General features: G+C 38.2%; 4 protein-coding genes across 8 annotated transcripts; all 4 read left to right on the top strand.

Annotated features, from left to right (window-relative positions):
- Positions 1 to 2,576: 2,576 nt before the first annotated feature.
- On the top strand, positions 2,577 to 3,549 carry LOC113695982 (senescence associated gene 20-like). The gene has a single exon (XM_027215253.2). It carries the CDS (start codon positions 2,911 to 2,913, stop codon positions 3,445 to 3,447), a length of 537 nt encoding a protein of 178 aa, XP_027071054.1. The 5' UTR covers positions 2,577 to 2,910; the 3' UTR covers positions 3,448 to 3,549.
- A 1,578-nt stretch (positions 3,550 to 5,127) lies between these two features.
- Positions 5,128 to 9,037, top strand: LOC113711884 (U2 small nuclear ribonucleoprotein B'' 2-like). Of its 2 annotated transcripts, none has more exons than XM_027235128.2 (5): positions 5,128 to 5,443; positions 6,474 to 6,611; positions 6,935 to 7,019; positions 7,515 to 7,597; positions 8,483 to 9,037. In XM_027235128.2, the coding sequence occupies exons 2-5, from the start codon at positions 6,579 to 6,581 to the stop codon at positions 8,762 to 8,764; spliced, it is 483 nt and encodes a 160-aa protein (XP_027090929.1). In that variant the 5' UTR covers positions 5,128 to 5,443; positions 6,474 to 6,578; the 3' UTR covers positions 8,765 to 9,037. The 2 variants fall into 2 exon arrangements, with proteins under 2 accessions (XP_027090929.1, XP_027090922.1); XM_027235121.2 differs by having other exon boundaries at positions 5,132 to 5,443; positions 6,439 to 6,611.
- A 1,548-nt stretch (positions 9,038 to 10,585) lies between these two features.
- Positions 10,586 to 16,133, top strand: LOC113711863 (F-box/LRR-repeat protein 3). 4 transcript variants are annotated; one of them, XR_003453168.2, is made up of 9 exons: positions 10,586 to 11,476; positions 12,228 to 12,353; positions 12,431 to 12,535; positions 12,633 to 13,026; positions 13,105 to 13,234; positions 14,049 to 14,343; positions 14,430 to 14,681; positions 15,512 to 15,653; positions 15,724 to 16,133. XR_003453168.2 is itself a non-coding variant. In XM_027235106.2 (8 exons), the coding sequence occupies exons 1-8, from the start codon at positions 10,817 to 10,819 to the stop codon at positions 15,545 to 15,547; spliced, it is 1,995 nt and encodes a 664-aa protein (XP_027090907.1). In that variant the 5' UTR covers positions 10,586 to 10,816; the 3' UTR covers positions 15,548 to 16,133. The 4 variants fall into 4 exon arrangements, 2 of the variants coding, with proteins under 2 accessions (XP_027090907.1, XP_027090896.1); XR_003453171.2 differs by having other exon boundaries at positions 14,430 to 15,203; positions 15,515 to 16,133; XM_027235106.2 differs by having other exon boundaries at positions 15,515 to 16,133.
- Positions 16,134 to 18,657: 2,524 nt separating this feature from the next.
- On the top strand, positions 18,658 to 21,710 carry LOC113711853 (WRKY transcription factor WRKY24). Its single transcript, XM_027235085.2, has 5 exons — positions 18,658 to 19,188; positions 19,449 to 19,616; positions 19,716 to 20,335; positions 20,443 to 20,604; positions 21,089 to 21,710. The coding sequence occupies exons 1-5, from the start codon at positions 18,865 to 18,867 to the stop codon at positions 21,510 to 21,512; spliced, it is 1,698 nt and encodes a 565-aa protein (XP_027090886.1). The 5' UTR covers positions 18,658 to 18,864; the 3' UTR covers positions 21,513 to 21,710.
- The last annotated feature ends 3,566 nt before the right edge of the window (positions 21,711 to 25,276 follow it).

Below are 25,276 nucleotides of genomic sequence, written 5' to 3'. Positions count from 1 at the left end.
TTCAGTTGTACTTGATACTCAACTTGATACCAAACATTGTAACATACAAAACCTGCCCCTAACCTTAAATGTCTGAAAGGTTATATAAGTAATTATAGTGAAATTAAAGCTATAATGACTTGTACTCAATGTTCCAATAACTCTTCAAACACTCACATTCCCAAAATAGCCTCACCCCTGCGGTTGAAATATAGTTCTAAACTCGTTCTTATATAGTATAAGGATATCTATATAAATTTGAGAAAGAATTTTTAGCAACAAGCCTTCACACGTCTTCCCACTACCAATTCTATTTTTCTAGCATTTCACATTTAATTTAATTTATAAAATATATTTCTCTTAACTTCCACATCTACTCTTCACGTTTGAAATTGTTAGTTACTTTTTAAAATCATTTCATTTCAAATTGTTGGTTAATGTGCATGTTATCTTATTTGTACTTCAACCTATCACGTTTTCGATTACCTTGCGTTATTTATGATTCTACTCCAATTAAAACTTCTATAAGACCATAACAAGAGATAACAAATATGACATCCTTTCATGCTTTCTTATTAATTTAAATAAGTAAGATTATTTACACTATATTTTTGTTATTCACACTTCAATAATCATTTTGATCATATAGTTTTCATTAATTAGACTATATGATAAAACAAATGGTGGAATTAAAAATAATAAAAAATGGAGTGCAAATAACATTTTTCTAAGTAAGAAGTGCCTTCCATACCTTTCTAATTTAAATAAGTAAGAAGTGGCTCCACTTATATAGGAATTTGGTTTGAAATTTATTAGTGGGAAGGTAAATAAAGAGAAAATATTACCAAACTTAGTAAAAGTAAAAAAGTAAATAATAATATTTTATCTTTTAACTTAGTAATCCTAAGTAAAATAGCAAAATTATACAGAAAACAAAAGGAAATAATGTCGTGGATTTAAAAAATCAAGAATGGTACCATTCATGAAATCTAAATTATGAAATCACTAAATAAAAAAAAAAGTACTACTGGCCTTTTAACGTGGAAATTTTTTTTTGATAAATATGATAATAACAACACCAATTCTACCAAAAATTTTTAAAAAAGTAACATTATAGTTTAAGAAAAAAATATAGAACATTCGACCCTAACATACTACTTAATTTGTATATATCTAACCCAAATTTGACCCTGATTAGATTTGAATAAGAATGTAAAACCCAAACACTAAGGATAACTTTTGGTATCATTAATTATTTTATGTATTCTTATTACCGTCTTCATATGTAAATATGTATTTGCTATGTTAAATAAAAGTTATATTTAATTAGTTGGCAATATCTAGGCAGACTTAGTCTTTCAAAACAATTGACTATTGTATTCATATAATAGGTAATATCCGAACCTGTGCTTTTACCTTGCAGCCGCGGACAACATGTTAACGTTGCATCTCCACGCGCAATTCCACGACTTAACGTCTCCGTTTGCAATTCATCCACCTGCAACACGTGTCGACCTCTGGAGGCCTTCGTACCATAGGCACGGTCAACGCGTTCCTACCACAAAGGTATCCTAGTCGAGTTTGAATTGGATGCATTGTTCATAGAGCTCGAGTTCGACTAGCATGAGTTTAAGTCAAAACGAGCCATATCTAGCTCGAGTCAGGAAGATTTTGGAATTTCATTTTTTCGTATCAAATTTTAAGTGAAAAAACATTATAGCCCTTCAAAAAATTTCATACAATCTAAAACATTTCGTAAATTCAACCACGTACTTTTATGGATATAGGTGTAATTTCATAATAATAATATATTAAAAATTAAATTTCAAAAACTCGATAAGGCTCAATGAGCCTTCGAGTATTGCTACTGAATACTCAAACTCAACTCGTTTGACTTTATCGAGTTATTCAAACTCGATTAATGTGAGTTCGAATCAAGTTTTTTGATCGAGCTGCTCGCAAGCAATTTGCGAATAGTTACAATCCTTAGCAACGTGATTCACCCTTTGAAAGTTCTCACGAATTGGCGACAGTAGAGTTGGATTTAGCCGCTGCCCCATCTAACACGGCCGGACAGAGACGACCCCGCCACCCTGCGATAACTTAAAAAACTATAACCACGATTGTCACCAAAACAAGAAGAACGGGTAAACAAAGTCGCGACCGGGTGCGGGTAGGCATAGTCAGCCACGGTCAATGTATGCTTGTTCAGTGATCGGGGAATTTGACCAATTACACATCTTTTATCTTCCCCAACCCAAAAATGGTTGCAAATGAGTTGAAAAAGTACAAGTAGTAAGTCGATGCTTAGCAGAAGTAAATTTTAATTATTAATTGATCCAAATTAATTAAAACAGGAGAGGAGAGTCATACGAGGGATCGTACCCAACAGTTCTATATCTCCAGCATTAGTTAAAAAACTTGTTAAGGCTCCATTCTTAATCTTTGCAATTATCAGCGAGATTCAAAAGTGACACAGTAACATACTACTCCTGCACACGAAAGAATTAATTAAAGCTGCTTGACTACTGGTCCAAACTCCAAACATTGGTCAGCTCCGTCTCACGGGTCACACCACATAAGACAGTCCATGAACCTCGGAGTCGGGGCCACACACTGTTTTTTTTTCCCGCTTTTACCAGGTCGCGCCTTCATTGGCCCTTCTTTCGTCTGCCAACGCCTCCTATATAATAACTCCTTCTCTATCCATCATCATCAGTTGATTCAGTTTCACGTAGATTCACCATAATACACTAACTAGCAAGGTCTTGGCAAAGTTGGGATCATAACTTGCTAGGCCATCATATACAGTGTATTATAAGTGCTACATCATCAGGTTTACACACACAATTGACCGTATTGTATCGATCATAATTGAAGTTCTGTCTAACTACCTTGTATTAGGCTTGTTTGTGAAATTGCAGCGCCAAAATGGCAACCAAGAAAGCAGCAGAAGCAAATGAAGAAGCGAGCTTCAAAGAAATGGAACCGAACAGCCAAAAACTTGTGTTAGCCCTCTACGACGCGTTGAAGGCTAAAGATGTTGGCACGGTTCAAACGTTTCTAGCACCGGACATCGACTGGTGGTTCCACGGTCCACCTTCCCACCAGCAGCACTTGATGGGCTTACTGACCGGCAAGGACTCCTCATTCGTCTTCAAACCACTCTCCATTGCGGCCTTTGGATCACTAGTGCTAGTCGAGGGTTTTGACCAGAAAAACTCTTCGGTTTCTTGGGTGCATGCATGGACCGTTTCCCAGGGCAGAATGATCACCCAAGTAAGGGAGTACTTCAACACACATGTTACGGTCACCCTCTTGGGAAGTAGCACTACTAAATCTTCTAATGAGTCGGAACAGCCACAGGGGGCATCGTCTCAGGCCAATCCCCTCAAGTACTGCCAATCTATTTGGCAGAGTAAGCTGGTTGACAACTCAGTCGTGCCTGGTCTTGTTTTGGCTCTCTAGCTAGTACCATAGCAATCGCTACTATTAGTAAATTTACTGCAGTATTGTTTCCATGCCTCTAGACTCTAGCCTTTTTTTTTTGGGGGGGGTGTTGGAACTAGATGCAGAACACTGCATCTAGACATTTTTAGTTTGTTGTGTGATTTGGTTTCGTCATGATCATGCTAATAGTTTCAGGTGTAAAGAGCTAGCACTACTCGTTTTGTTGTTTGTCAATATCTCGTACATGCATATTGCGTATGCATTCCGGCTTTATTGTATCATGGTACTCCAGTGGATGTTGTTTGCTGATGAGTCTTAAATTAGATACTAGTATTGTAGATATTACGCCGGCCGTAAAACATATAAATAGCCGTCAAGGAAAAGTCTTGAATTATACAGGGATCTGAATTCAACAACTCTTTTGCGATTAAAATTTATTTTTCAAATGTAACGACGGTTGTGTACTTGTAATCGAGCTTAAAAAATATGATGGACAGACAAAAGGAGAGTAGCTCAATAGTTTTGGACACCTATTATTTGAAAAAAAAAATTACTGTAACACTTTTAGCGATATGATGTGATATATATGAGATATAAAAAATAATTAAAAATATATTTATGATATAATCGAAATAATTTTTTCAAATAATCAGCTATCCAAACACTCTCAAGTCCCCCCGCTATGCGTCTATGAATAAAAGTAGCCGGTAGCAATATCACAATAATCAGGGGAAATTTGGGATTGGGGTAACCTTGTCATAGAAATTTGGAATAGGTATTGGGATTTTTGTTGCCCTCTTTTCATCGGATCCGGAGCTGGAACGGTTATCAGAGCAACCGTTCCGGAAGGTGTAACACCATTTGCACATGGTGTAACATCATCTGTACAAGGCGTAACAATAGAACAACAGCGAGTAACACTAGAACAATATTTTTGTGAATCTCACACGGCGTGAAAATCGAGTTACAAGAAGTGATATGAGCCGCACAAATTTTTTTGACCTAATCATGGCGGTGAACCTTCCGGAACGGTTGTCTCTGACAACCGTTCCAGCCCCTCCTCCCTTTTCATCGGATCCGGAGCTGGAACGGTTATCAGAGCAACCGTTCCGGAAGGTGTAACACTATTTGCACATGGTGTAACATCATCTGTACAAGGCGTAACAATAGAACAACAGCGAGTAACACTAGAACAATATTTTTGTGAATCTCACACGGCGTGAAAATCGAGTTACAAGAAGTGATATGAGCCGCACAAATTTTTTTGACCTAATCATGGCGGTGAACCTTCCGGAACGGTTGTCTCTGACAACCGTTCCAGCCCCTCCTCCCTTTTCATCTTCGTCGGACAAGTGCTTAGTGGGGCAGTCCATTAACGAAGGAGTCGATAGCAATTTTATTGCAAAAGGGGAAAAATAGGATTTTGGTAAGTATAATGGGGTTTCACTTAAACTAAACAAAATAGAGTGGTGTTAAATTTGAAGAAATGCATAAAAGAAAATGGAGAAAAAGTGTGTAAAGGTGCTTTTGGATACTAATAAATTGCATGTAATATATATATATGAAAAAAAAAAATCCTACAAGTGAAGATAGTTGTAGTGGGGTCGTCGAGAATATCCGACCATCAAAGGGACTAAGCAGCTCACCAGCGTCAGTAGAAGTCTAGAACTTAAATCCAAAAGCATGACAAGCCCCAAAACCTAAAGGCCCATTGGGCCAGAAGACAAGATCGACGGAGCCATTCCATATACGATGTTTCGCGTTCTACTCTTCACAGGCCACCGCCAAAATCAAAAGCGCAGCAACGTTGATTCTAACTCTTTCTAGTTCGACGAGTAGTATTAATACTAGTAGACTTCTTGTTGTATGGTGGAGCTAGGGCTGAAAATTTGAGTAACACAACGCCACACAGACAAAGGGTGAGGGTGAAGCAGAGGAAGAATGCTGACCGGAGATATACCCCCAAATCAAACCATTTACATTAAGAACCTCAACGAGAAGGTTAAAAAAGAAGGTAATCTTCGCAACTAAATTTGTCTGTTTTAATTGGACAATTTTTTTTTTTTTTTTTTTTTTTGTTATCCTGAATTTCTACTCTTAGGCAGCGGGGTTTGAAAAACTTTCTTGGTGTTTTTGTTGGTATTAGAAGCTAATCTGTGCTTCAGATTTACTTGAGATAACTTCTTTCTTTTTTTGGGCAGCACATGCATTACGTTATTCGTGTTAAATCAGCTGTCCCAACTGCTGGGCTTTGGTTCTTCTTTGATTTTTGAGCCCCCTTTGAACCTAGTGGAATTATGTCCTTCTGTTTAGTAAATTTAGGAGTTTTGCTGGCCAGGACATTCACTAGATTCCGTATTGGATTTACCTTTTTCCCCAATTCTGGATTTCTCTTTTGATTTTTGTTTTGGCTACTTTGCATAGGCAACTTATTGGTTCGTTTTTTCCATTACTTGCTTATGGGGGCTATATGATCATGTTAATTGGCATTACAAAGATAGAAAGCTGGGAAATATATATATATATATATATTTTTTGGTGGCAGCGTATTAGTACCAAGCTCCTTCATTACGTGTCATAAACATACCATCCACTTCCTACTAAATTTCGTAGCATAGATGGCAGATGCGAAAACCTTGCCCCTGTGTAGGCCAGCGGGATTGGAACAGAGTAAAAAGATGCAGTGGAGGCCAGTAAAATGTATTTTGGCTATGCTTTTGAAACCAAAGATCAAGAAGTCCAACTTACACTTACCAAGTATAATTCTCAGCCAGAGCGAAAAGGGTATTTCACAGGAGGCTAGATATCAACTGTTTGTTGCGCTAAATCTAAATGTTTTAGTTAGCGACTCGTGTATGCCTATTATCTCCTTGTTATGCTGTCTTGACTATTGAGAGCTGAGGCATCAGCTGGTCTTATTGCTGCCTTCTCTTCTACTTTGCAATCTCGTTTACTTTACTTTGATGATTTTGAACATGATGCCACATTTCCCTTATATTTCTTGAACAGAGTTGAAGAGATCTCTGTATGCATTGTTTTCGCAGTATGGGAGGATCCTGGACATTGTTGCCCTGAAAACAACCAAACTTCGAGGGCAGGCTTGGGTTGTATTTAGTGAAGTGACCGCTGCCAGCAACGCAGTGCGCCAGATGCAAAATTTTCCATTTTACGATAAGCCTATGGTGAGTTATCACACTAGCTGCCTGCATGTTAATGGTTCATCTCCTAATTGGTGGTAAATTATGAAGGTATATTCAAGGCTACAGTTCCAAGGATCTTGTTTAACCCTTTCACTTGTGGAAAAACCCAAATGCATTTTTTTTCCTCTTCACTTGAATATCAAATGAACTTGCAACTATTCACTTCCACATTAGACAATCTGTTTACTTCCATTGTTTTCATTTGATTTTTGATAAAGCTTTAGCTCTTTGTTTCTCTTTTTTTTCTCCCTTCCTTCTGCAAATTGGATGCATGAAATTGACTATTTAACTTTTCCGCATTACAGCGGATCCAGTATGCAAAAACAAAATCAGATTGTATTGCTAGAGCCGAGGGTACTTATGACAAGAAAAAGAAGCAAGAAGAGAAAGGTAAAATCATCTTACAATTCCAGCTTTCTATTCCTTCTAATTTCCTATTCATACGTCTCATTTTCATATCAGTAATTATTCAAAGATATGAATATCCATCATCTGCCTACTTTTCCATTTGTTTGAGCATGATTCACATTGCATTTGCTCTCTCTCTCTCTCTGAATGAGACGGTGGTGGTGGGTATACTCATGCATTTACCCAGATACTGTGAAGAAGTTTGGTGAGGGGGATTTTTTTGGTTGTACTTTCTTGTCTCCTAGGAGGCCTTAAGCCATAGTGTCTCATGAACTTCTACTAGTTTTACTGAGATGCTAGTTCTCTTTGTTATGGCTCCTGCTTGATGGACCTATGAATTATTTATGTTCATTGTTCAAAGGTATTTTGGTACATCATGTATTTGTTCTCCAATGCATGATCTAATGGATCTGTTGGTTATTCTCTATTCTGATGTTTTTAAATCAATTTTTTGCTTGGATTGGTATTTGCATTCAGCTGAAAGAAAGAGACGTGTTGAAGAAGCTCAACAAAATGCTACTCCTAATGGTCCAAGAGCTGAGAGCAATGGTGGCCCAGCTGTAAGTTGCTGCATTTGAGTTACTTCATTCTTTTTAGAGCAAACATGCTCATGCACTTGGCCTGAGAAGGACATTACCCCCATCATGTGCTTAACTTGCTTTGCAGTCACAATGAAATTACCACCTGTGTAATTATATGTTTGTTTTTGCTAATACTTTGGACAGGAGGTTATTTGCCCAAATTTATTTGCTTACTTCACCATTATAATTTCCAATACACCTTTTTATTTTCCCAATTACCTTTTTATCTCACATACATCACATCACAAAAAATGCCACAGTAATTATTCCAAATAATATTTCAAATAATCTCCTATCCAAACACACTCACTTTTTACACATCTAGATGCATACAAGGGAGAAGAAGAAGATTTAGATAAGATTCCCATTGTTTGTCTCTGTGCACTATATTATTTGTACTACAAAAGAAACATTTATATCTGTGATTTGTTGGTCTGTTTTCACATGATCTGGCCTCGTTGGCTAGTTTTTTCTGTGGCAAATATTTGTATACTCTGTTTTCTCACTTTGGCTAGGGGGATGGGGGGAAAGGTGGCAAATGACCAATGGGTGTTTACTTGGGGATAGGGGGTTCTCAAGGAATAGGGTGGGTAATTTCATGGTCGGCTTTTGAGGGTTTGAATCACAGATGTCATAGGCAATAAAATATGCTTTCTAAAATTTTAGCTTTGCTCTGTGGTTTAGAGACTAACTGAGGGGTGCTTAATTTGCCATGATGGTAGATGTAAGTTTTACATTCTATAGAGTTGAATGAAAGAAGAAAGCTCATGAGGTTTTCTTCATAAATTTGCTTCTGTTCAATCTTTCTGTGGTTTTTGGTCTTCGTGGAGTTGCACTAACACTTCCTCTGGAGGAATTTTGCAGGCTTCCTCTCGTCCAGGACGGCCGAGTGCTCAAGAAGCCGTTACTGATCCGAACAACATACTCTTCATACAGAATCTACCATACGAGACAACAAGCATGATGCTGGATGTCCTTTTCAAACAATACCCTGGTTTTAGGGAAGTTCGAATGATCGAGGCAAAACCAGGTATAGCCTTCGTAGAATTTGAAGATGATATACAATCTTCAGTTGCCATGCAGGCACTACAGGGCTTCAAAATTACCCCCCAGAATCCTATGGCAATCAGCTATGCGAAAAAATGATTGATCTAACGTCTTAGGTGACTTAGCGCATTTTACACCGTTTGCTTGGGTTAAACTGAGGAATTGCAATAGTTCTATATTTGGATGTAATGTATTCTATGAGAATTGTTGATTTACATCACAGTTTTGCTTGTTCGGGTAACTATTTCTCCAATTCTGGTCTCGCTACTTCTGTAAAAATATTAATTAGTCCGCAGCGGTTTGTTGGAACATACTGACTAACTGTTACGGAAGGATGTTGTGGTATCTAACCAATTCTTTACTTTTCTTTTCTTTTTTGTCCTACTTTATGGGGATGGGATGAAGGGAAGGGACAGGCTCATAAGATCAAATGAATGCACCATGCACTTCTTTGGATTTAAAGAAACCACATATTAGTGGTATCCAGCCAATTCATTACGTGTGATTTGTTGGGGACGAAGCAATGGGGAGAGACTTCATTCATCTCTATATTTGATCCGCCATATTTGGTTCTTCAAATAAGAAGCACCAGAAATCAATTCTACCTTGCCGTTCTATTGCACTCTCTCCGGCGAGTAAGCTTTAGTAGCATACGACCAAAATCAATTTGGAGTACAAAGGCACGAATGACTCTGGCTTGGCTCCACTAAAAGAAAGAGGTCAAAGGGGTTCTCGCTTTCTCACCATCTCACTCGGCTGTTCAACCCGATTGCCGTCACGTTAGGTCCCAGGTGGAGTACAAATGCACAAATGACAACGATGCAATACTTACCAGGTCTGCCCTTGAATTCACCCCGCCTCTACATCTGGCTGCCCCTCGTTGATCTTTCTTTATTAGCCAAGCGCCTATGCCTAAGATCTCATTGACCCTCAGTTTATTTTCCTTATTTGCCCCCTCTGGCTCTGACTTTACGCTTTACATTATACAAGTACTAGTAGACAATACATTAATTTAAAAAAAAAAAGAAGAGAGTATACGATGCTTAAGGATTAGAGTTGTCCTTAATTTGATGCCATCAATACAGCCAATTAAAGGGTTAAGAAAAATAGAAAAATGATCAGTTTCATCCTTCATATTTTATAAAAATATTCTTTTCGTCTCTCACTTTTAAAATGAACCAATTTTGTCCGTGACATTTAAAAACTGAAATTATTACATCCCTGAACCCAAATTTCAATATGAATCAAACCACCAATCAACCTGATTACAAATTTTAGGGATGTAATTGGTATATCACTTGGTTAACTCAACTTGATATTCATGTGCAATTTAATGAACCTAAAAATAAAAAATAAAAAATTATAGCATTAAAAAGAAAGAGTAATCTTTCCTACATTATCATTGTATATACTGACAGTTTTATGTACCGCAATATCATTTTAATTTAAATTTAAACACAAAATTTTATATTTATGATACACATCTAAATTCGCAAGCGGATATACTAACGGTGCATGAAAAAATTTATCAAAAAAAAAACTCTACTATTTCAAGACAAAGAATGACCTTTTATGTTATAATTTTTATTTTTTTTTGGTTTAATAAATGTCATGTGAATATGATGAAGTTGACCGAATGATCTATCAATTCTATTTTGGAAATTCATTATTGGATTATTGGATGGTTAGATTCAGATTGAAAATTAGGTTTAGGAATGTAATAGTTTTAATTTTTAAATGTTAGGGACAAATTTATTTCATTTTAAAAGTGTGGGACGAAAAGAATATTTTTACGATATCTAAGGACGAAACATGTCATTATCTCCCAGAAAAAAGATAATTTCGTTTTTCGTATAGTCAAAGATCCAATCCAACTGAGAAAGGTCAGCGTTGTAATTTCAGAACATCATCTTCGTCAACTGAAACCAACTTCCCCAGCTCAGGTCATCATCATTCCAAACTTTTCTACTAATTTTTCTGTCTAACCCCCACAATTGATCTCAGAATCTTTTTATTAATGCTCCCATTCAATGCCAGTTCATTTACTTCTCAAAAACTTCCAAAAATACTCAACCGCTAGAAAATTTTCCCCCACCATTCCTCCTGGATCAGCAACATAGCTTTTACCTGCAGGAGCCTGATTATCATCTCATGAAGAACCCCCGAACCATGCAACAAGTTCACCAATCTCCCAATCTCTCCAACCCTTTTGAAAATCTTACTGAAGAAATCATATTTAACGTTCTTGATTTCCTCGATGAGGACCCACAAGCCAAGAAATCGCTCTCTCTTGTTAACAAATCATTCTACTCTATTGAATCCATTCACAGAAGATCTCTAAGACCTCTACGAACTAATCTCATTCCAAGTACTCTCCGAAGATATCCTCATCTATCTCACCTTGACTTCACATGTTGTCCTCGTGTCGAGGATGATACTCTTTTTGCTATAGCTGATGTATATAAGACTAGTTTGAGGGCCATTGACCTTTCGAGGTCTAGGTTCTTTAGTAACGTTGGGTTGTCGAGTTTGGCTGGGAAATGTACAGGTTTGGTGGAGATGGATTTGTCCAATGCAACAGAGCTAACAGACTTGGCTGCTGCAGCTATTGCCGAAGCTAAGAACTTGGAGAAGCTATCATTGGCTAGGTGCAAGTTGATTTCAGATATCGGGATTGGCTGTATTGCTGTTGGTTGCAAAAAATTGAAGTCGGTTTGCTTGAAATGGTGCTTAAGAGTTAGTGATTTCGGTGTTGGCTTGATTGCTATGAAGTGCAGAGATATTCGCTCTCTGGATCTCTCTTACTTGCCTGTAATTTGCCTTTTCTCCTTCAGTCTTTTCCTTTTCCCCCACTATATTTTCCATAGCTGCAGTCAGCTGTTATTTGTTCTCTCCTTAGCTAGACCACTGGGAGTTTGAAGTTGACGTCCTTAAAACAATTATTCGTTAAACGTTACAGTGGTCATTGATGTCAACAGAAAAGGAAATAATTCTCTCTCTCTCTCTCTCTCTCGTGGTAATATCTGAGCTAGCTGATTAGCCTTGACCTGGAAAATTAACTAGTCCTGGTAAATAGACTCTACCGATTGGCGGATCATGCCCCTGGGTGCATTTGTATCTTGACAATAAATTAACTGCTCAGAATTTCCTAGGTTTTGTAAATCTTGAACTTTTCTTCACCTGTCAATTGTGGGATTCTAATTTCTAAATTCTATCTAGGAAGTTAAGCAACCATGAGTCATATTCGACTGGTTAAGCAAGTTAACCAGTCATATTCTAAATTCTATCTTGAACTTTAGGAAGTTAAGCAATCTTTCACATTGTTTCTAAATATTAACACAGAGCTAAGCTATTCTTTTGTGTAGGATGATGTGCTTATATCCTAATTCTTAGATTGTAGTTTTCTGACATCGGAGTTCAGTGACCTTATACTGTAAATTAATCAGCAAATTGTCACAAGAACTTGAACATAGGTTTACTTATTTTATATAGTGAAATTGTTTCAAGAAATGTCGTTATCTTGAGAAACTTTTAACATTCTTCTGGATTTTTTTCTTAACAGATAACAGAAAAGTGCCTTCCACCCATCCTGCAGCTTCAACAACTCAAGGAATTGGTTCTTGTGGGATGTTCTGGTATTGACGATGAGGGTCTTGTCACCCTGAATCAAGGATACAAACCACTAGAGGTTCCTTCTTTGGTTCCTGTTTGTCCTTTTTACATCCTCTCTTGCAATTCATTGATTCCATCTGATATTTGTTGCAGATGCTTAATATATCAATCATTCAAAATGTCAGCCACATTGGTCTATATTCTCTAACAAATGGCATGAAACACCTAAGCCATCTCAGTCTAGCATATGGTTTTGATGTAAGTATAGAACTTCTATTGGTGAATTTTCCATTGCAAGTGTTTCTGTTATCTCTCATCTTAATTTTTTTTTCCCTTTTTGCAAACCTTGGTTCAGGTTACAGTAGATCTAGCAAAATGCCTGCACAATTTTCCGGGCCTGCAGTGCATTAAATTAGATGGCTGCCAAGTCTCATGTGCTGGGATGAAAGCTATTGCAGATTGTTGTGTATCCTTAAAGGAGATAAGCTTATGCAAGTGCATAGGAGTGACAGATGAGGGTCTCTCCTCCATTATGGAGAAGCACAATGGATTGAAAAACTTGGACATAACTTGTTGTAGAAAAATAACTCATGCCTCTTTAGACATTATAACAAGTTCATGTAACTCCCTTATTTCCCTCAAAATGGAATCTTGTAGCTTGATTCCTGAAGATGCTTTTGAATTGATTGGGCAACGTTGCTCTTTGCTGGAGGAGCTGGATATTACTGATAATGAAGTCGATGATGAAGGTTCCACATGAAATCTATCATCATCTTCATTAAGTTTACTATCCCTAATGGTGACTAACTGCTTTTGCACTAACGCAGGGTTGAAAGCAATCTCAAGATGTTCCAAACTTTTGAGCTTAAAAATGGGAATATGCACGAAAATCACTGATAGCGGACTTTTTCATGTTGGAATTTACTGTCCAAAACTGACACAACTTGATTTGTACAGGTTTGCAACTTTACAATAAAGATTATTATCTTTTTCATTTTTTTTCCAGCATAAGCATGGATCCTGAATTTTATTTTATTTTTTATCTTTTGTAGGTAATTTGATTTTAATTTGACAATCTACGTCCCAAGAAAGTATTTTCTGCTTAATCAACTACCCCCCCATATCTCTCCTTCAATATGTTGATACATCATTTAGATTTTCATTAATTTCCATAAATGGAATTTTTTTTACCAGAACCCTTGTAAGTTTAACCAGTGTCCTAATTCCTGCTTTACCATCTGAAATGAAATTGTAAGCAAGTTTTCTACTCTATGCTTTTCCATGAAAATGGAGAAAATGTTTTTGAGAAATCTTGATCACTACTCTGTACTTCTAATTGTTGGGATAATAGAAGCCTGTCTTTTGCTAGTTTCAAAGAACTAACTTCTGATACCTTATTGTCCGCTCCACCATGTTGAGTTACCGTTTGGTGACCTTCTTCCTAAAAAATGAAAAAATTTTGAACAGTATGGTGAGAAGTGATCTTGCCTGCAGTAGGTTTAGTTGCTACAGAACAAATAGTCATAGAGAATCAGTTTACCAGTATTTGCTCTGGAAAATGAATAAATCCTAACTTTAGCGCGCACACATACAGGGGAGAGATGGGATTTATGAAGCGGAGAGAAGGAAGGGGGATTTGAAACTTTAGCCATCCTATTTAAAGTTTCTAATCTATAACTCCATATCTCCTTCTTTCTTGTAGATCCCTATTGTTGATCTGGACAAGTTTCAATTTACTCAAATATAATGACATTTTCCCCCCTATTTTCAGGTGCACAGCAGTTACCGATGTAGGCATTATGGCAGTTGCAAATGGTTGCCTTGGTTTGGAGATGATTAACATGGCTTACTGTGAGAAAGTTACTGACAGTTCATTGCGATGTTTATCAAAATGTTTAAGATTGACAGCACTTGAAATTCGAGGATGTACTCGTCTATCTTCAGGAGGATTATCAGCCATTGCTGAAGGATGTAGGAAACTGACCCTTCTTGACATTAAGAAATGCTGTAACATTGATGATGCTGGAATGCTTGCTCTTGCACAATGTTCCCAAAGTCTCCAGCAGGTTCTCTCACTTCCTCTCCTTTTATGAAAGAAGGCTAAATAAGTCTGCAGCGTCTTAAGTGAACTAACTGGTCCATTTATTTGCAGATTAATATATCATATTGTTCAGTTACGGATATTGGGCTAATGGCACTGGCCAGCATTAACCACTTGCACAGCATGACTATCTTGCATGTAACTGGACTGACTGCCAGTGGGCTTGGTGCCGCTCTGTTAGCTTGTCAGGGACTGAGAAAAGTGAAGCTTCACTCAACCTTTAAAGCATCAATGCCTCAGGCTCTCCTGAATCACGTAGAAGCTCGTGGCTGCATCTTTCACTGGAGAAATAAAGCATTTCAGGTTTTCGTTTTATTTACATTTCAGTAGTGGCATGCAATTATTACTGTTTCAGTTTTGAAAGTGATTTCTACTGGTATTGGCAATTCATTTTCTTCATTCAGCCAAAACCCTGTGGGTTTCATTAGCGCTCTCTTATCTTGTATCTTAGTTTTCAAACAGCTTCGGAACCCGGGGCCAACTTTTTACTTTTATACAATGAAAACTGGTAAAAATTAAGCTTTTCCCGGATTCTTGTATTACTCGAAAACTGAAGATGCTTCAACTTTCTTTTCCACTTCTTCCAATAGCTGCAACTGTACCTGTTTGTAGAAGCTGCAATTTTAGTATTGCAATATGTTGAACTGATAACTAACCGTTAGTGATGTAGACTTGGAACTTGTAGATGTTTCTGGAAGAAAGATGAGTATTCTTGTGCTTCTGAAAATGGCAACTATAAAAGTTACGAAGCATACAAATATGTCTATCCTTCTTCAGTGTGCTGGTCACTTGTGAAGGATTGATCTGCAGGCTGGCAGATTCTAGGTTTTGTTTTTTGTTTGTATATTCATTTACCTTTTTTTTTGGTGGGGGAGGGGGGGGGGGCATAAACTAGTATATTGATGCAAAATTCTTGTATCCTCCCTTCCGCTTATTGGACAATGATGCTAATCAACTAGTTTGTATAATCTTAGCTTACAAGCAAAAATCAAATGAAGGTACTGCTGGCTGTAAATTTTTTTGCAAGATAAAGAAATATTTCTGATAGTTGAAGCTTATACTTGCAAGATGCTCTCTAACATGTGTACTATCGTCTTACTTGTACTGATTTTTGCATTAAATTATGTACGTAGCAGGTGGATATAGATCCGAAGGGATGGCAGCTATGATTATAAGTGAAGAATTCAACATTTTGCATCGTGAAAGTTGTTGCCTTGTTGCCGCTGATAAGATTGCAGCTGAATCAAGGAGTCAAAACAAGAACATTTTATTCTGGTGATGTGTTCATTTACCTGAATGTGCCGTGCCAGTGATTGATTGGTCATAGAGCTTGTTTGCTGTCCAGGTTCCAAAATGGGGAAAACATAAGAGAATGTTCTGCATCAGACTTGCATCATTTGAGTTGCTGCGATGGGTCCAGTTCCAGAAAGATGATTTCATACTACTATCTATATTCTTGTTGCTGCTGATTCAGATTTGAGTCTTGAGCAATTTAACGCGGTGTCGAGACTGAGTAACTTCTTGATTTGAAAATAGAACGTCCCTATAGGATTTGCCTATAATTCTAATCTGACCTTATTCAATCTGCTCAAACATTTGACCATGACCATATTCTTTTTCTCCTCTCAAAATATCCTAGACCGATCGAGTGGAAGTAGAACTATGGCAAAGAGTACCACCCAAAAGTCAAATATGTTTGGACTTTACTCGCTGAGGTCTGTATATTCATCAAGTGAATAAGAATATATTAACAGATATTGATTTGTTCTTTCAAACTTCAGTTGGGCAAATACAAGCCCAACTTAAAAAAGCCACAATATAATTTTCCCTGCGAAAATGACTCCCATTAATCTTTAAAAAAAAAAAAAAAAAAGCCCACAAGTCCAAGCGTCTTTATAATGTTAAAATTTGCATCCTTCTGATTGTGAAATCCGTACATAAACAAATAATTACTCTTAAATGCAGATGCATGCATGCATCTTGGTACCAGTCGCATCATGTATAACCCATAATTTTGTCACTATTAGTTTTTAACACCCAATAGTTAGTTGTTGCCTTGAATGTAGGATGCTGTTTGTTCAATAATTCTCCACTCCATGCACATTTCTCCAACTCACCAGATTCATGTATAAACCTGGAAGCCTTGTTGTGAGGGGCAGGAGTCTAGTCCGCGGAAGTGACTCCAATAAAGAATTGATGAATCATGAATGGGGTTCAAAAATAGACTTTGATCGATTTCCTTTGTTGAAAGGTAAACCTTATCAATTTCAGATTGAAAATTATACTAACGTTATCTTCTCGAAGTAGCGGGAGTGGGAACAAGATACTTTTAGTGGAGACTGGAGAGTGGTAGACTGCTGACTTGCTTTTTCCAAAAGTCAGCTGGAAATTTGTTTATGTTCAGATCTTGCGAAAAATGAAATTTTGACTGATCACCCTTTTAAATTATTCCTCTGACCGCTCCATTTGCGCCTGGAATTTGTCATTAATATGTTGTTATGATTCGTTTGATCACTATCAATTAGCCTCAATCTTCCAGAATCACACGGGCGATGCATTTCATTACCACACCCCAAGTCAATGTTTTCAACGTCAAGCGTTTTCATGGACACATCGTCTTCCACGATGTGATTCAATGCATGGGCAGGGTGATCACTGATTCAGAACGGAAGCTGCCCAGAAAAACCAAAAAAAAAAAAAAAAAAACAGAATACAGAAGAATGCAGATGCTGTGGATCTTGGACCAAATTGAATTGAACATGAGCGGCAGCAGATTCAATTCTTGTTGGATTTTGGGTAACCACCAAAGCATTTATGCATGTGAGGTGAGAAGTGGCGGCCGTGGCTGCCGTTTCAAGAATTTTGTTTGGAGGAGGAGGATACATGGGAGATTCTTGAATAATGTGACTGTAACTATAATCTATTCGTGTGGAAAATTCTTTGTTCACTTCCACACGAATGAAAATTGAATGAATTTAACGTGGCATGATGCAGCAGCAGCAGCTGGTGGCGGATTAGTCGGAGGTGAAGATGAAAACAGAAAAGATAGAAAAGCACTACAATGACCTGTTGTTGGAGTTGGAGTCAACAATAATATACATGACAAAACGCACGGCATACGTTGGACTGAAAAATGAGTCCAGTTACCTTCTTGTCTCACAAAAACAATGAACAAATTCGTCCAAGTGACTACTTTTTTTTTTTTTTTTTTTTCGACACAGGGTGTCCGGATCAATCCTTACGGGGCCCGACTAATCCCCTGCGGCTCGGGTCCGGCGCCCCAACCCGGCTCGAACACGTTAAGTGCGTGGAGGAATTCAGCGGAGCGGAGACTCGAACTTGTGACCTCAAGATTCACTGGTGAGAGGCGCTACCGCTGGACCATTCACGCGAGGGCTCGTCCAAGTGACTACAAAATCATAAAAAATGGTGCAATCCCAACATGTTCTCTTCCTTCCTGTACTACCACTATTAAATACACTACTATTAAATGTATTACAACTTTTTATTGCATTCGATAGCTATAGCTGGTGATCAATCCATGCTACAAACATTAAATGTATGTTTTGAAACCATAATTTCATTGCAAGAATTACTGCACGATATTACGAATCAAAATCAGTGATTAACAAATAATGGTGCGCCTCTCTCTCTGTAATTTCTCAAAGCAACGAGAAAACGCAGGATGCGATTAATTAATTACTGTTCACAAAGTTTTTAAATGGGATTAATTTTTTCTACACTATCAGTGTATATACTGACGAGATTGGATGAATGCCACATCATCTGAATTTGAATTTAAATATCAAATTTTGTATATATGATATGTATTCAGATCCGTTAGTGTATATATTATCAGTGTATAAAAGACTAACCCTTTTTAGTAAGATAAATCTAGCTAACATTCACAAACTCTCTTTTTTTTTTTTGGCTACCGTTTACATGCTTGTTTATCTAGAACTCTCCTGTTAGCAATAATCAAATAATTCTCTGTTGCTAATCCTTTACAGAGACAATACACCCAAATTGAGAGCGACATAGCGCGTTAGCTTTCCAAATCCAACTCTCAGCCGCCGCTCTCTCATTTCTGGATGAAGCCATCGTGGTCAAACCCACGAGTTTTGAACCAAAAAATATACTATTATACTATTAAATTATTATGTACTAGTATTTCTTTTTCCACGGTCAAACATCTGCTGATCTTCGCAGAAGATGCCTTACTCACACTAGCCCCCCAAAACGACCCCTAAAAGGCTAAATCCCCCAAAACGAGAGAGAGAGAGAGGGAAGGAAGGGAAGGAAAAAAAAAAAAAAAAAGAGAAAAGGAAAAACCTCAGCCTAAGGTTCAAGAATTGCCTCGCAAGATACGTGTAAACGTTCACCCCCTGTCTCATTGTGGTAGATTCTTTCTCTAACCAGTCCTCCTGACTTGATATAAAGCTACAGCTCTCTTGGTCTAATCATCCCTTCCTTCCTTCTTGTTCAAATGGCCGCCTCTACAGGAACCTTGGACACCGCAAATTTCTCATTTTCTCCTACTTCGTTCATGTCTACTACTTCCTTCACCGACCTTCTTGCATCTGATGGCTACTCCATGGCCACCAGCACTGGTATGGCAGCAGAAAGCAGAGGACTTGGTGATCGAATTGCTGAGAGAACGGGGTCTGGGGTACCTAAGTTTAAGTCACTTCCTCCCCCTTCTCTGCCCATTTCTCCGCCCCCTGTTTCTCCTTCTTCTTACTTTGCTATTCCCCCTGGCTTGAGCCCAACTGAGCTCTTGGACTCTCCAGTTCTCCTCTCTGGTTCTAGCGTATGTGTCTTCAACTCAACTTTTCAGCTTCTTCTCGTTGCCTTTTCGTTTTGTCTTGCTGCTTGGATTCCAAGAATATAGATGAAGGAAATGAAAATGAAAATTGTGGGAATTGTGTTGACGAGTTTCCCTTGCTGCATATGATTACTAGAAAAGTTTGAATTTTTATCATACTAAAACCTTGTCGTGCTTTGATTTAAGAGAACCAACATTAGATGTGAGTTATGACTGCTGAACTCCCATCTTTAATTGGACTGCAGGTACTTCCATCTCCAACGACAGGGTCATTTCCATTTCAAGCCTTCAATTGGAAGAGCAATTCCTACAATTCGCAGCAGGGTATCAAGCAAGAACAAAAGAACTACCAGGACTTCTCTTTCCAGCCCCAGGCAGCTGTCTCTAGGCCACAGACCAACACAATTCCTGAGGTACTTTAGCAGTTTCACATGTTTCGCTTGAAAGCCTCTCGCTTTACACCGGTAGATTTTTGTGTTTGTTTCAATACTGAAATGGTTCAAATTTTACAGGGACAAATGCAGCAAGCTTGGAACTATCAAGAACCCGCCAAGCAGGATGACCCTACCGTAAAATCTGATGTCACTTCTATGCAAAGTTTTTCTCCTGAAATTGGCAACATCCAGGCCAATTCTCAAGGAAACGGCGGATTTCAGTCGGATTATAACAACTATAACCAATCTTCACAGACTTTAAGTGAACGGAGAAGGTCGGAGGATGGTTACAATTGGAGGAAGTATGGGCAGAAGCAAGTTAAAGGGAGCGAAAATCCGCGAAGCTATTATAAGTGCACGTATCCCAATTGCCCTACTAAGAAGAAGGTTGAGAGATCTTTAGATGGACAAATAACTGAAATAGTTTATAAAGGAAACCATAACCATCCCAAGCCTCAATCTACTAGACGATCATCGGCTTCCTCAACAGCCTGCTCAGTTGTCATCCAACCTTACAGTTCTCAATCTAATGATGTACCTGATCAATCCTATGCCTCCACTGGAAATGGGCAGATGGATTCTGTTGCAACACCAGAGAATTCATCCATATCGATCGGGGATGATGATTTTGAGCAGAGCTCTAAGAGCAAATCAGGTGGAGATGAATTTGATGATGATGAACCTGATGCTAAAAGATGGTAAGCTTAATTAGTTGATAGTGTTAATGAAATTAAGATTTAATTTATGTGTTTATGGATTAGGGTAAGTCTTAAATGTTTGACCGATGTTCTGATACATGTTGCAGGAAGACGGAGAGTGAAAGTGAAGGAATTTCAGCTCCAGGGAGCAGGACTGTGAGAGAACCTAGAGTTGTTGTTCAAACCACTAGTGATATTGATATTCTTGATGATGGATATAGATGGAGAAAGTATGGTCAGAAGGTGGTGAAAGGAAATCCCAATCCAAGGTAATAAAGATATATCTTGATTGCTCTTTTAGTTCCCTCCACATTTATCTAAGAAGATAGTCCTTGAAAGTTTGAATGATTGATCCTAATTTTCAGAAACTTGCAACTTCTACAAACCCAGCACCCAGCCTTTGTGGTGCCTTGGAATTGAATTCGTCAACTAGTCTTGTCTTTGGGCAATTGTTTATGTGAAAGACCGAAAGTCCTAACGAGAACTTTTTTGAGTCTCAAGTCCTTAGCTTGGTCCGGTCCCTCTGGTTGAATGTTTTGACTGACCATTGAAGCATTAGCTCGACAGTTCTAAGACCATGAACTTCTATTAGTCATGTAGTTTTAGTCTTCGGGGGTCTTTTAAATTGCTCTTATGTAGGACAAAATCCTTTTTAACTGCAAGAAGCAGGGAATTTTTTCTGTTTCTCTTAAGTGCATCAACATTGACAGATTAGTCTAATCTAATTGTCGGGGGTTTGTTTCTATCGTCCAGGAGCTACTACAAGTGCACCAATCCAGGTTGTCCTGTTAGGAAACATGTAGAAAGAGCCTCACACGATCTGAGGGCGGTGATAACAACATACGAGGGCAAGCACAACCACGACGTGCCTGCTGCTCGTGGTAGTGGTAGCAATTCAGCCAACAGGCCTGTGCCTAGCAGCAATGCACCCATGGCCGTAAGGCCTTCAGTAATGTCTCATCAATCGAACTATCCAATTCCAGTTCGAAGCTTTAGGGCACCACCACCTGAAGGGCAACAAGCTCCATATACTCTAAAAATGTTGCAGGATCCAGCTGGGAATTATGGCTTTGGGAATTCAATGGGATCTTACCTGAACGTGCCCCAAGCAAATACCTTCTCTAGAGCGAAAGATGAGCCAAGGGATGATATGTTTCTTGAGTCATTGCTGTGTTGAATTGAATGGGGTAGAAAAGGCAAAAGCTTTGCCTTTTGGGATAGGCTAAAAGACATTTTGCTGCTGCAATAAGACGGGTCTAAATTCATTTGTTCATTTTGTGGGTTGGTTTGTTTGTTTGTTTTGATGTACATTATTACCCCACAGGGATTTTGTATATTCAGTGCCTTGTTTGGATTGCGGTTTTTCGTCGGAAAATTACGTCATTTTCCGTAATCACATTTCCTTATTACCTTTTCTCCTCACATACATCAAATCGCTACAGTAATTTTTCCATGAAAAATCATGAAAAATGCAATCCAAACACAATCTTAGATTCTTAAGTATATGGTACAGAAGTTCCTCAGATTCTTGTTCCCTTTGCTCAAAAACAGCCCAAGTTGTCACCCCCACATGACACAGTCAATTCTTTACTACTATTTTTGCCCTCTTTTGCTTGCTTGTTTGACAAATGATTGGAGATTAATTCATTTCCAGTGGATTGAGAAAAATATTAATTTATTTCTTTGTTGCAATTGACGTACTACCATCTCGGAAGCTCTAGGTTAGTAATTACCAAAAGCAAGCTTAGCAGCTTCTGCCTCAAGTTTTTATGCAAGTTGGACCATGCATTGTCACAGACTTTACAGCTAGTAAAAACTAAGGCACTACTTTTTTTTTTTTTGGGTGTAATGGCATGTCTAATCTAGTATAATTTAATTCTACTCCTTAGAGAAGGAAACTACTCTATAGGGTGTTACAACTGCGTCAGGAGACTCTGACGGAGACTGAATCACCATCATATCAGACAGGTGTATCGCACATCTATATGAATATAGAACAAATCTTATATTGAGGCACATTGATTGTAAGTAAGGTTTGAATCCTTGACTTTCCATTCCACGTATTGAGGTACTGTTTGAATTCTAATTTTTGGGAGAAAAAAAGTTTTATATTTTTCATAATTTTTTTTACATACTTTTTGATCTTTTTTTTTTTTACTTTACATACGCTGCACTATAAACTCTTAAAAAATATGCAATCCAAACAGCTTACGAGGACGGCAATAGATAGAATTTCCTTTGATAGAACTAAAACGATCGATCACAAGTCTATAACAATTTACAATCTCGTGTTACTTCGCAAGAGTGATGTCCATAAAAGATGTGAATGAGCTGCTGCCAATAGATTTGCTGCATGGGTGCCCCTCTCTCTCTATATATGTATATATATCTTTCTCTCTCTCTCTATCTCTTTTTTTTTTTTTTGGTTATTCATTATGGTCATTTTAATCGCGGGAATGCAACTGTAATCTGATAATGTTAATTAAATGGTGCGAGAATTCTAGAAGCAATCACAAAGTCGTTGCGAGTTACAGTAAAGTAGTCGTCGCATAGTATAATCGTATAATGGTTGTGCCTAAGGAGAACAGAAACCCCCAAACAAAGAAAGCTAGATCTGTCAATAACCGGGAAGGGGGGGCTGGAGGCGTGGTGGTATGGTATCGGCGGCGGCCAGTTACGTCATCAGTTACATCATACATGATCCTAATGCAGGTTTGAATGGGTCAAAGATTTGGAGCTCTAGAAGAATTAGAACTACTACTACCTATATAGTGGCAGTAGAGTATTATTATAATATAATAATAGTAGTAGTAGCATTTGCTTGTTGAACACGTTGGTCAAGGTCAACTTGTTGCCGCTAATTTACCACCAATACCACTATTTTTAACTTTTATATCATGACAGAGAGAGGGAGGAACTTGCTGGGAAGGAAGGACTCTTCTTCTAATCTACTTCGCCCTCGGTGGTGCAATGTGGGAACCCACCCACCCAGCGAAGGAACTCAGGAGGCACCCCGTACCTGTCCCTCCTCTTTACAATTACGATTCGCCTCCCCCACCCCGGCCCACTAATCGCCTGTGGCCCTGCTGCTCTTTACTGCTCCTTCATCCTCTGGACCCTGCCTTCTTGCTTTGTCCGCACGCCTCTGCAAATTGCGATTGCGAGTTGGGATTTGGTGCAATCGTTTGTATGTAAATAATTTTTGGGCAAATTTTATACTACTAATTCATCGTTAATAGTTTATGGATAATTTGTTCATTATTCACGTGAGCCCGTACGTCTTTAATTGTGCATCGGAGTTACTTTGTAAGTGATATATATTCTTTTGTCCTTACAATTTGAGTGCTGGCATTTTTTTTTAAAAAATTTCAACACTATATAAAGATGCAAGACGTGTGAGATGAAAAGATCTTATAAACACTGAGAATGTATACACTGTCACGATTCGATGAATGATACATAAGTAAAATTTAAATTTCACGCATGTGTCATATATCTAACAGTAATAGTGTATACACTGATAGTGTATATAAGATTAATCCTAATTAATTAGAGAATATTTTTAAAATCCAAAAACAAATTTTTTCACACTACCAATCCAAACAATATAATGCCTAAATAAATACCACTACTTTCTCTCTCTTTCTTTTTTTACTATAATAATATTGCATTGTATGGCATGGTAGAGTAGTCACTGATACAATAAATGTAGATACTAAATGAAGAAATGCAAATACTAAGCACAATAATATCAAAAAGTGTAATAAATTTTTGAACACATATGTCAAGAAGAGAGAATTTACTGTGTTTTTTTTATATTATTATTTTAGGGTTTATATTTATTGATTTAATATTTACGCCTGCTATGCTACTAGCTACGCTGCACCGAATCATTTTCACCGCTGATTGTTGATCCAGTTATAATACGGACAAATTTATATAATGCTGAACATGAGATCAGACGAAATCATTGAAGCAGACACGAGTTTAGCTAATTTGTCATTCGACACTGATTACATGCAAGACCAGGGAGGGTGGGGCTACGGGGAGGACTTTTACGTGTCGAACACGGAGCATTTAGTCCAGCTGGTGGCTTATGGGCCCGCCGCACACCCACCCACCGACCTAACAAATTGATCCCTATCTCCATGCAAGCCATTTTTCCAATTTGTTTATTTTATTACTATTATATTTTTTGAGCCAAATGCCGTTATCCTGGAATTTGTTTGGAGATTACATTAATTCATAACAATTATTTATTTGTGTCACAAACACATTTTTTATCAACTTTTTTATCCTTTTAATTACTTTTTTCTTTCATATATCATAAAATTTACTATAATAAATATTGTAAATGATATTTGAAATAATCTCTTGTCCAAGGATTGAGGGTAGGAACAGTTGCAGGAAACAATCGTTCCGGAAGGTTGATTGTCAAGATTTAACCAAAAAAAATGTAGGGCCTGTTTGGAAGCCAGGTTTTTGGACAAGTTTTTTACCTACTAGTTTTTTAACAACTTTTGTTACAGGAACCCCAAAAAACTTCTCAAAGTTTTTTACCTACACACTTCAAAATACCCAAAACACACAAAAAAAAATTTTTCCTTCCCTTTTTTTCTTCTTTCTTCCCCATCCCAACCCACCACCACCGCCGTCGCCAACCACCACCGCTGTTTCCTCCCCTATCCTGCTGAGATGCGCCTGGCTTGTTGAGAGGTGCGCTGGTCGCTCGCTCTTGCTGGTTGTGGGCGCGTAGGGGCGAGCAGGGGCACGGAGGTCGCGCGACTGCGCTCACGTTGCGGCTAGGTCGCGAGCAGGTCTGGAGCGCGCTGTGGAGAAGGCGTACGCCTGGTGCTCGCGCTTGGGAGCTGGGCTGGCTAATGCGCACACGGAGGAGATCGCACGCGCAGGCGGCCGGGGCTGCATCTGCGCGGGTGAGCG

The sequence above is a fragment of the Coffea arabica genome, chromosome 1e (genome assembly GCF_036785885.1).
Source record: "Coffea arabica cultivar ET-39 chromosome 1e, Coffea Arabica ET-39 HiFi, whole genome shotgun sequence".
Lineage (NCBI taxonomy): Eukaryota > Viridiplantae > Streptophyta > Magnoliopsida > Gentianales > Rubiaceae > Coffea > Coffea arabica.
Note: the sequence above shows the minus strand (reverse complement) of the source record. Positions and strands in the feature narration are given on the sequence as shown.

Bases quoted from the DNA above. Each gene is read 5' to 3' on its own strand.
- LOC113695982 (XM_027215253.2), top strand. From the start codon at position 2,911: ATGGCAACCAAGAAAGCAGCAGAAGCAAATGAAGAAGCGAGCTTCAAA.
- LOC113711884 (XM_027235121.2), top strand. From the start codon at position 5,371: ATGCTGACCGGAGATATACCCCCAAATCAAACCATTTACATTAAGAAC. The intron at 6,612-6,934 runs GTGAGTTATCAC...TCCGCATTACAG, and splicing joins CATTTTACGATAAGCCTATG to CGGATCCAGTATGCAAAAAC. The intron at 7,598-8,482 runs GTAAGTTGCTGC...GGAATTTTGCAG, and splicing joins AGAGCAATGGTGGCCCAGCT to GCTTCCTCTCGTCCAGGACG.
- LOC113711863 (XM_027235095.2), top strand. From the start codon at position 10,817: ATGAAGAACCCCCGAACCATGCAACAAGTTCACCAATCTCCCAATCTC. The intron at 12,536-12,632 runs GTAAGTATAGAA...ACCTTGGTTCAG, and splicing joins GTCTAGCATATGGTTTTGAT to GTTACAGTAGATCTAGCAAA. The intron at 13,027-13,104 runs GTTCCACATGAA...GCACTAACGCAG, and splicing joins TAATGAAGTCGATGATGAAG to GGTTGAAAGCAATCTCAAGA.
- LOC113711853 (XM_027235085.2), top strand. From the start codon at position 18,865: ATGGCCGCCTCTACAGGAACCTTGGACACCGCAAATTTCTCATTTTCT. The intron at 19,617-19,715 runs GTACTTTAGCAG...CAAATTTTACAG, and splicing joins AGACCAACACAATTCCTGAG to GGACAAATGCAGCAAGCTTG. The intron at 20,336-20,442 runs GTAAGCTTAATT...TACATGTTGCAG, and splicing joins GAACCTGATGCTAAAAGATG to GAAGACGGAGAGTGAAAGTG.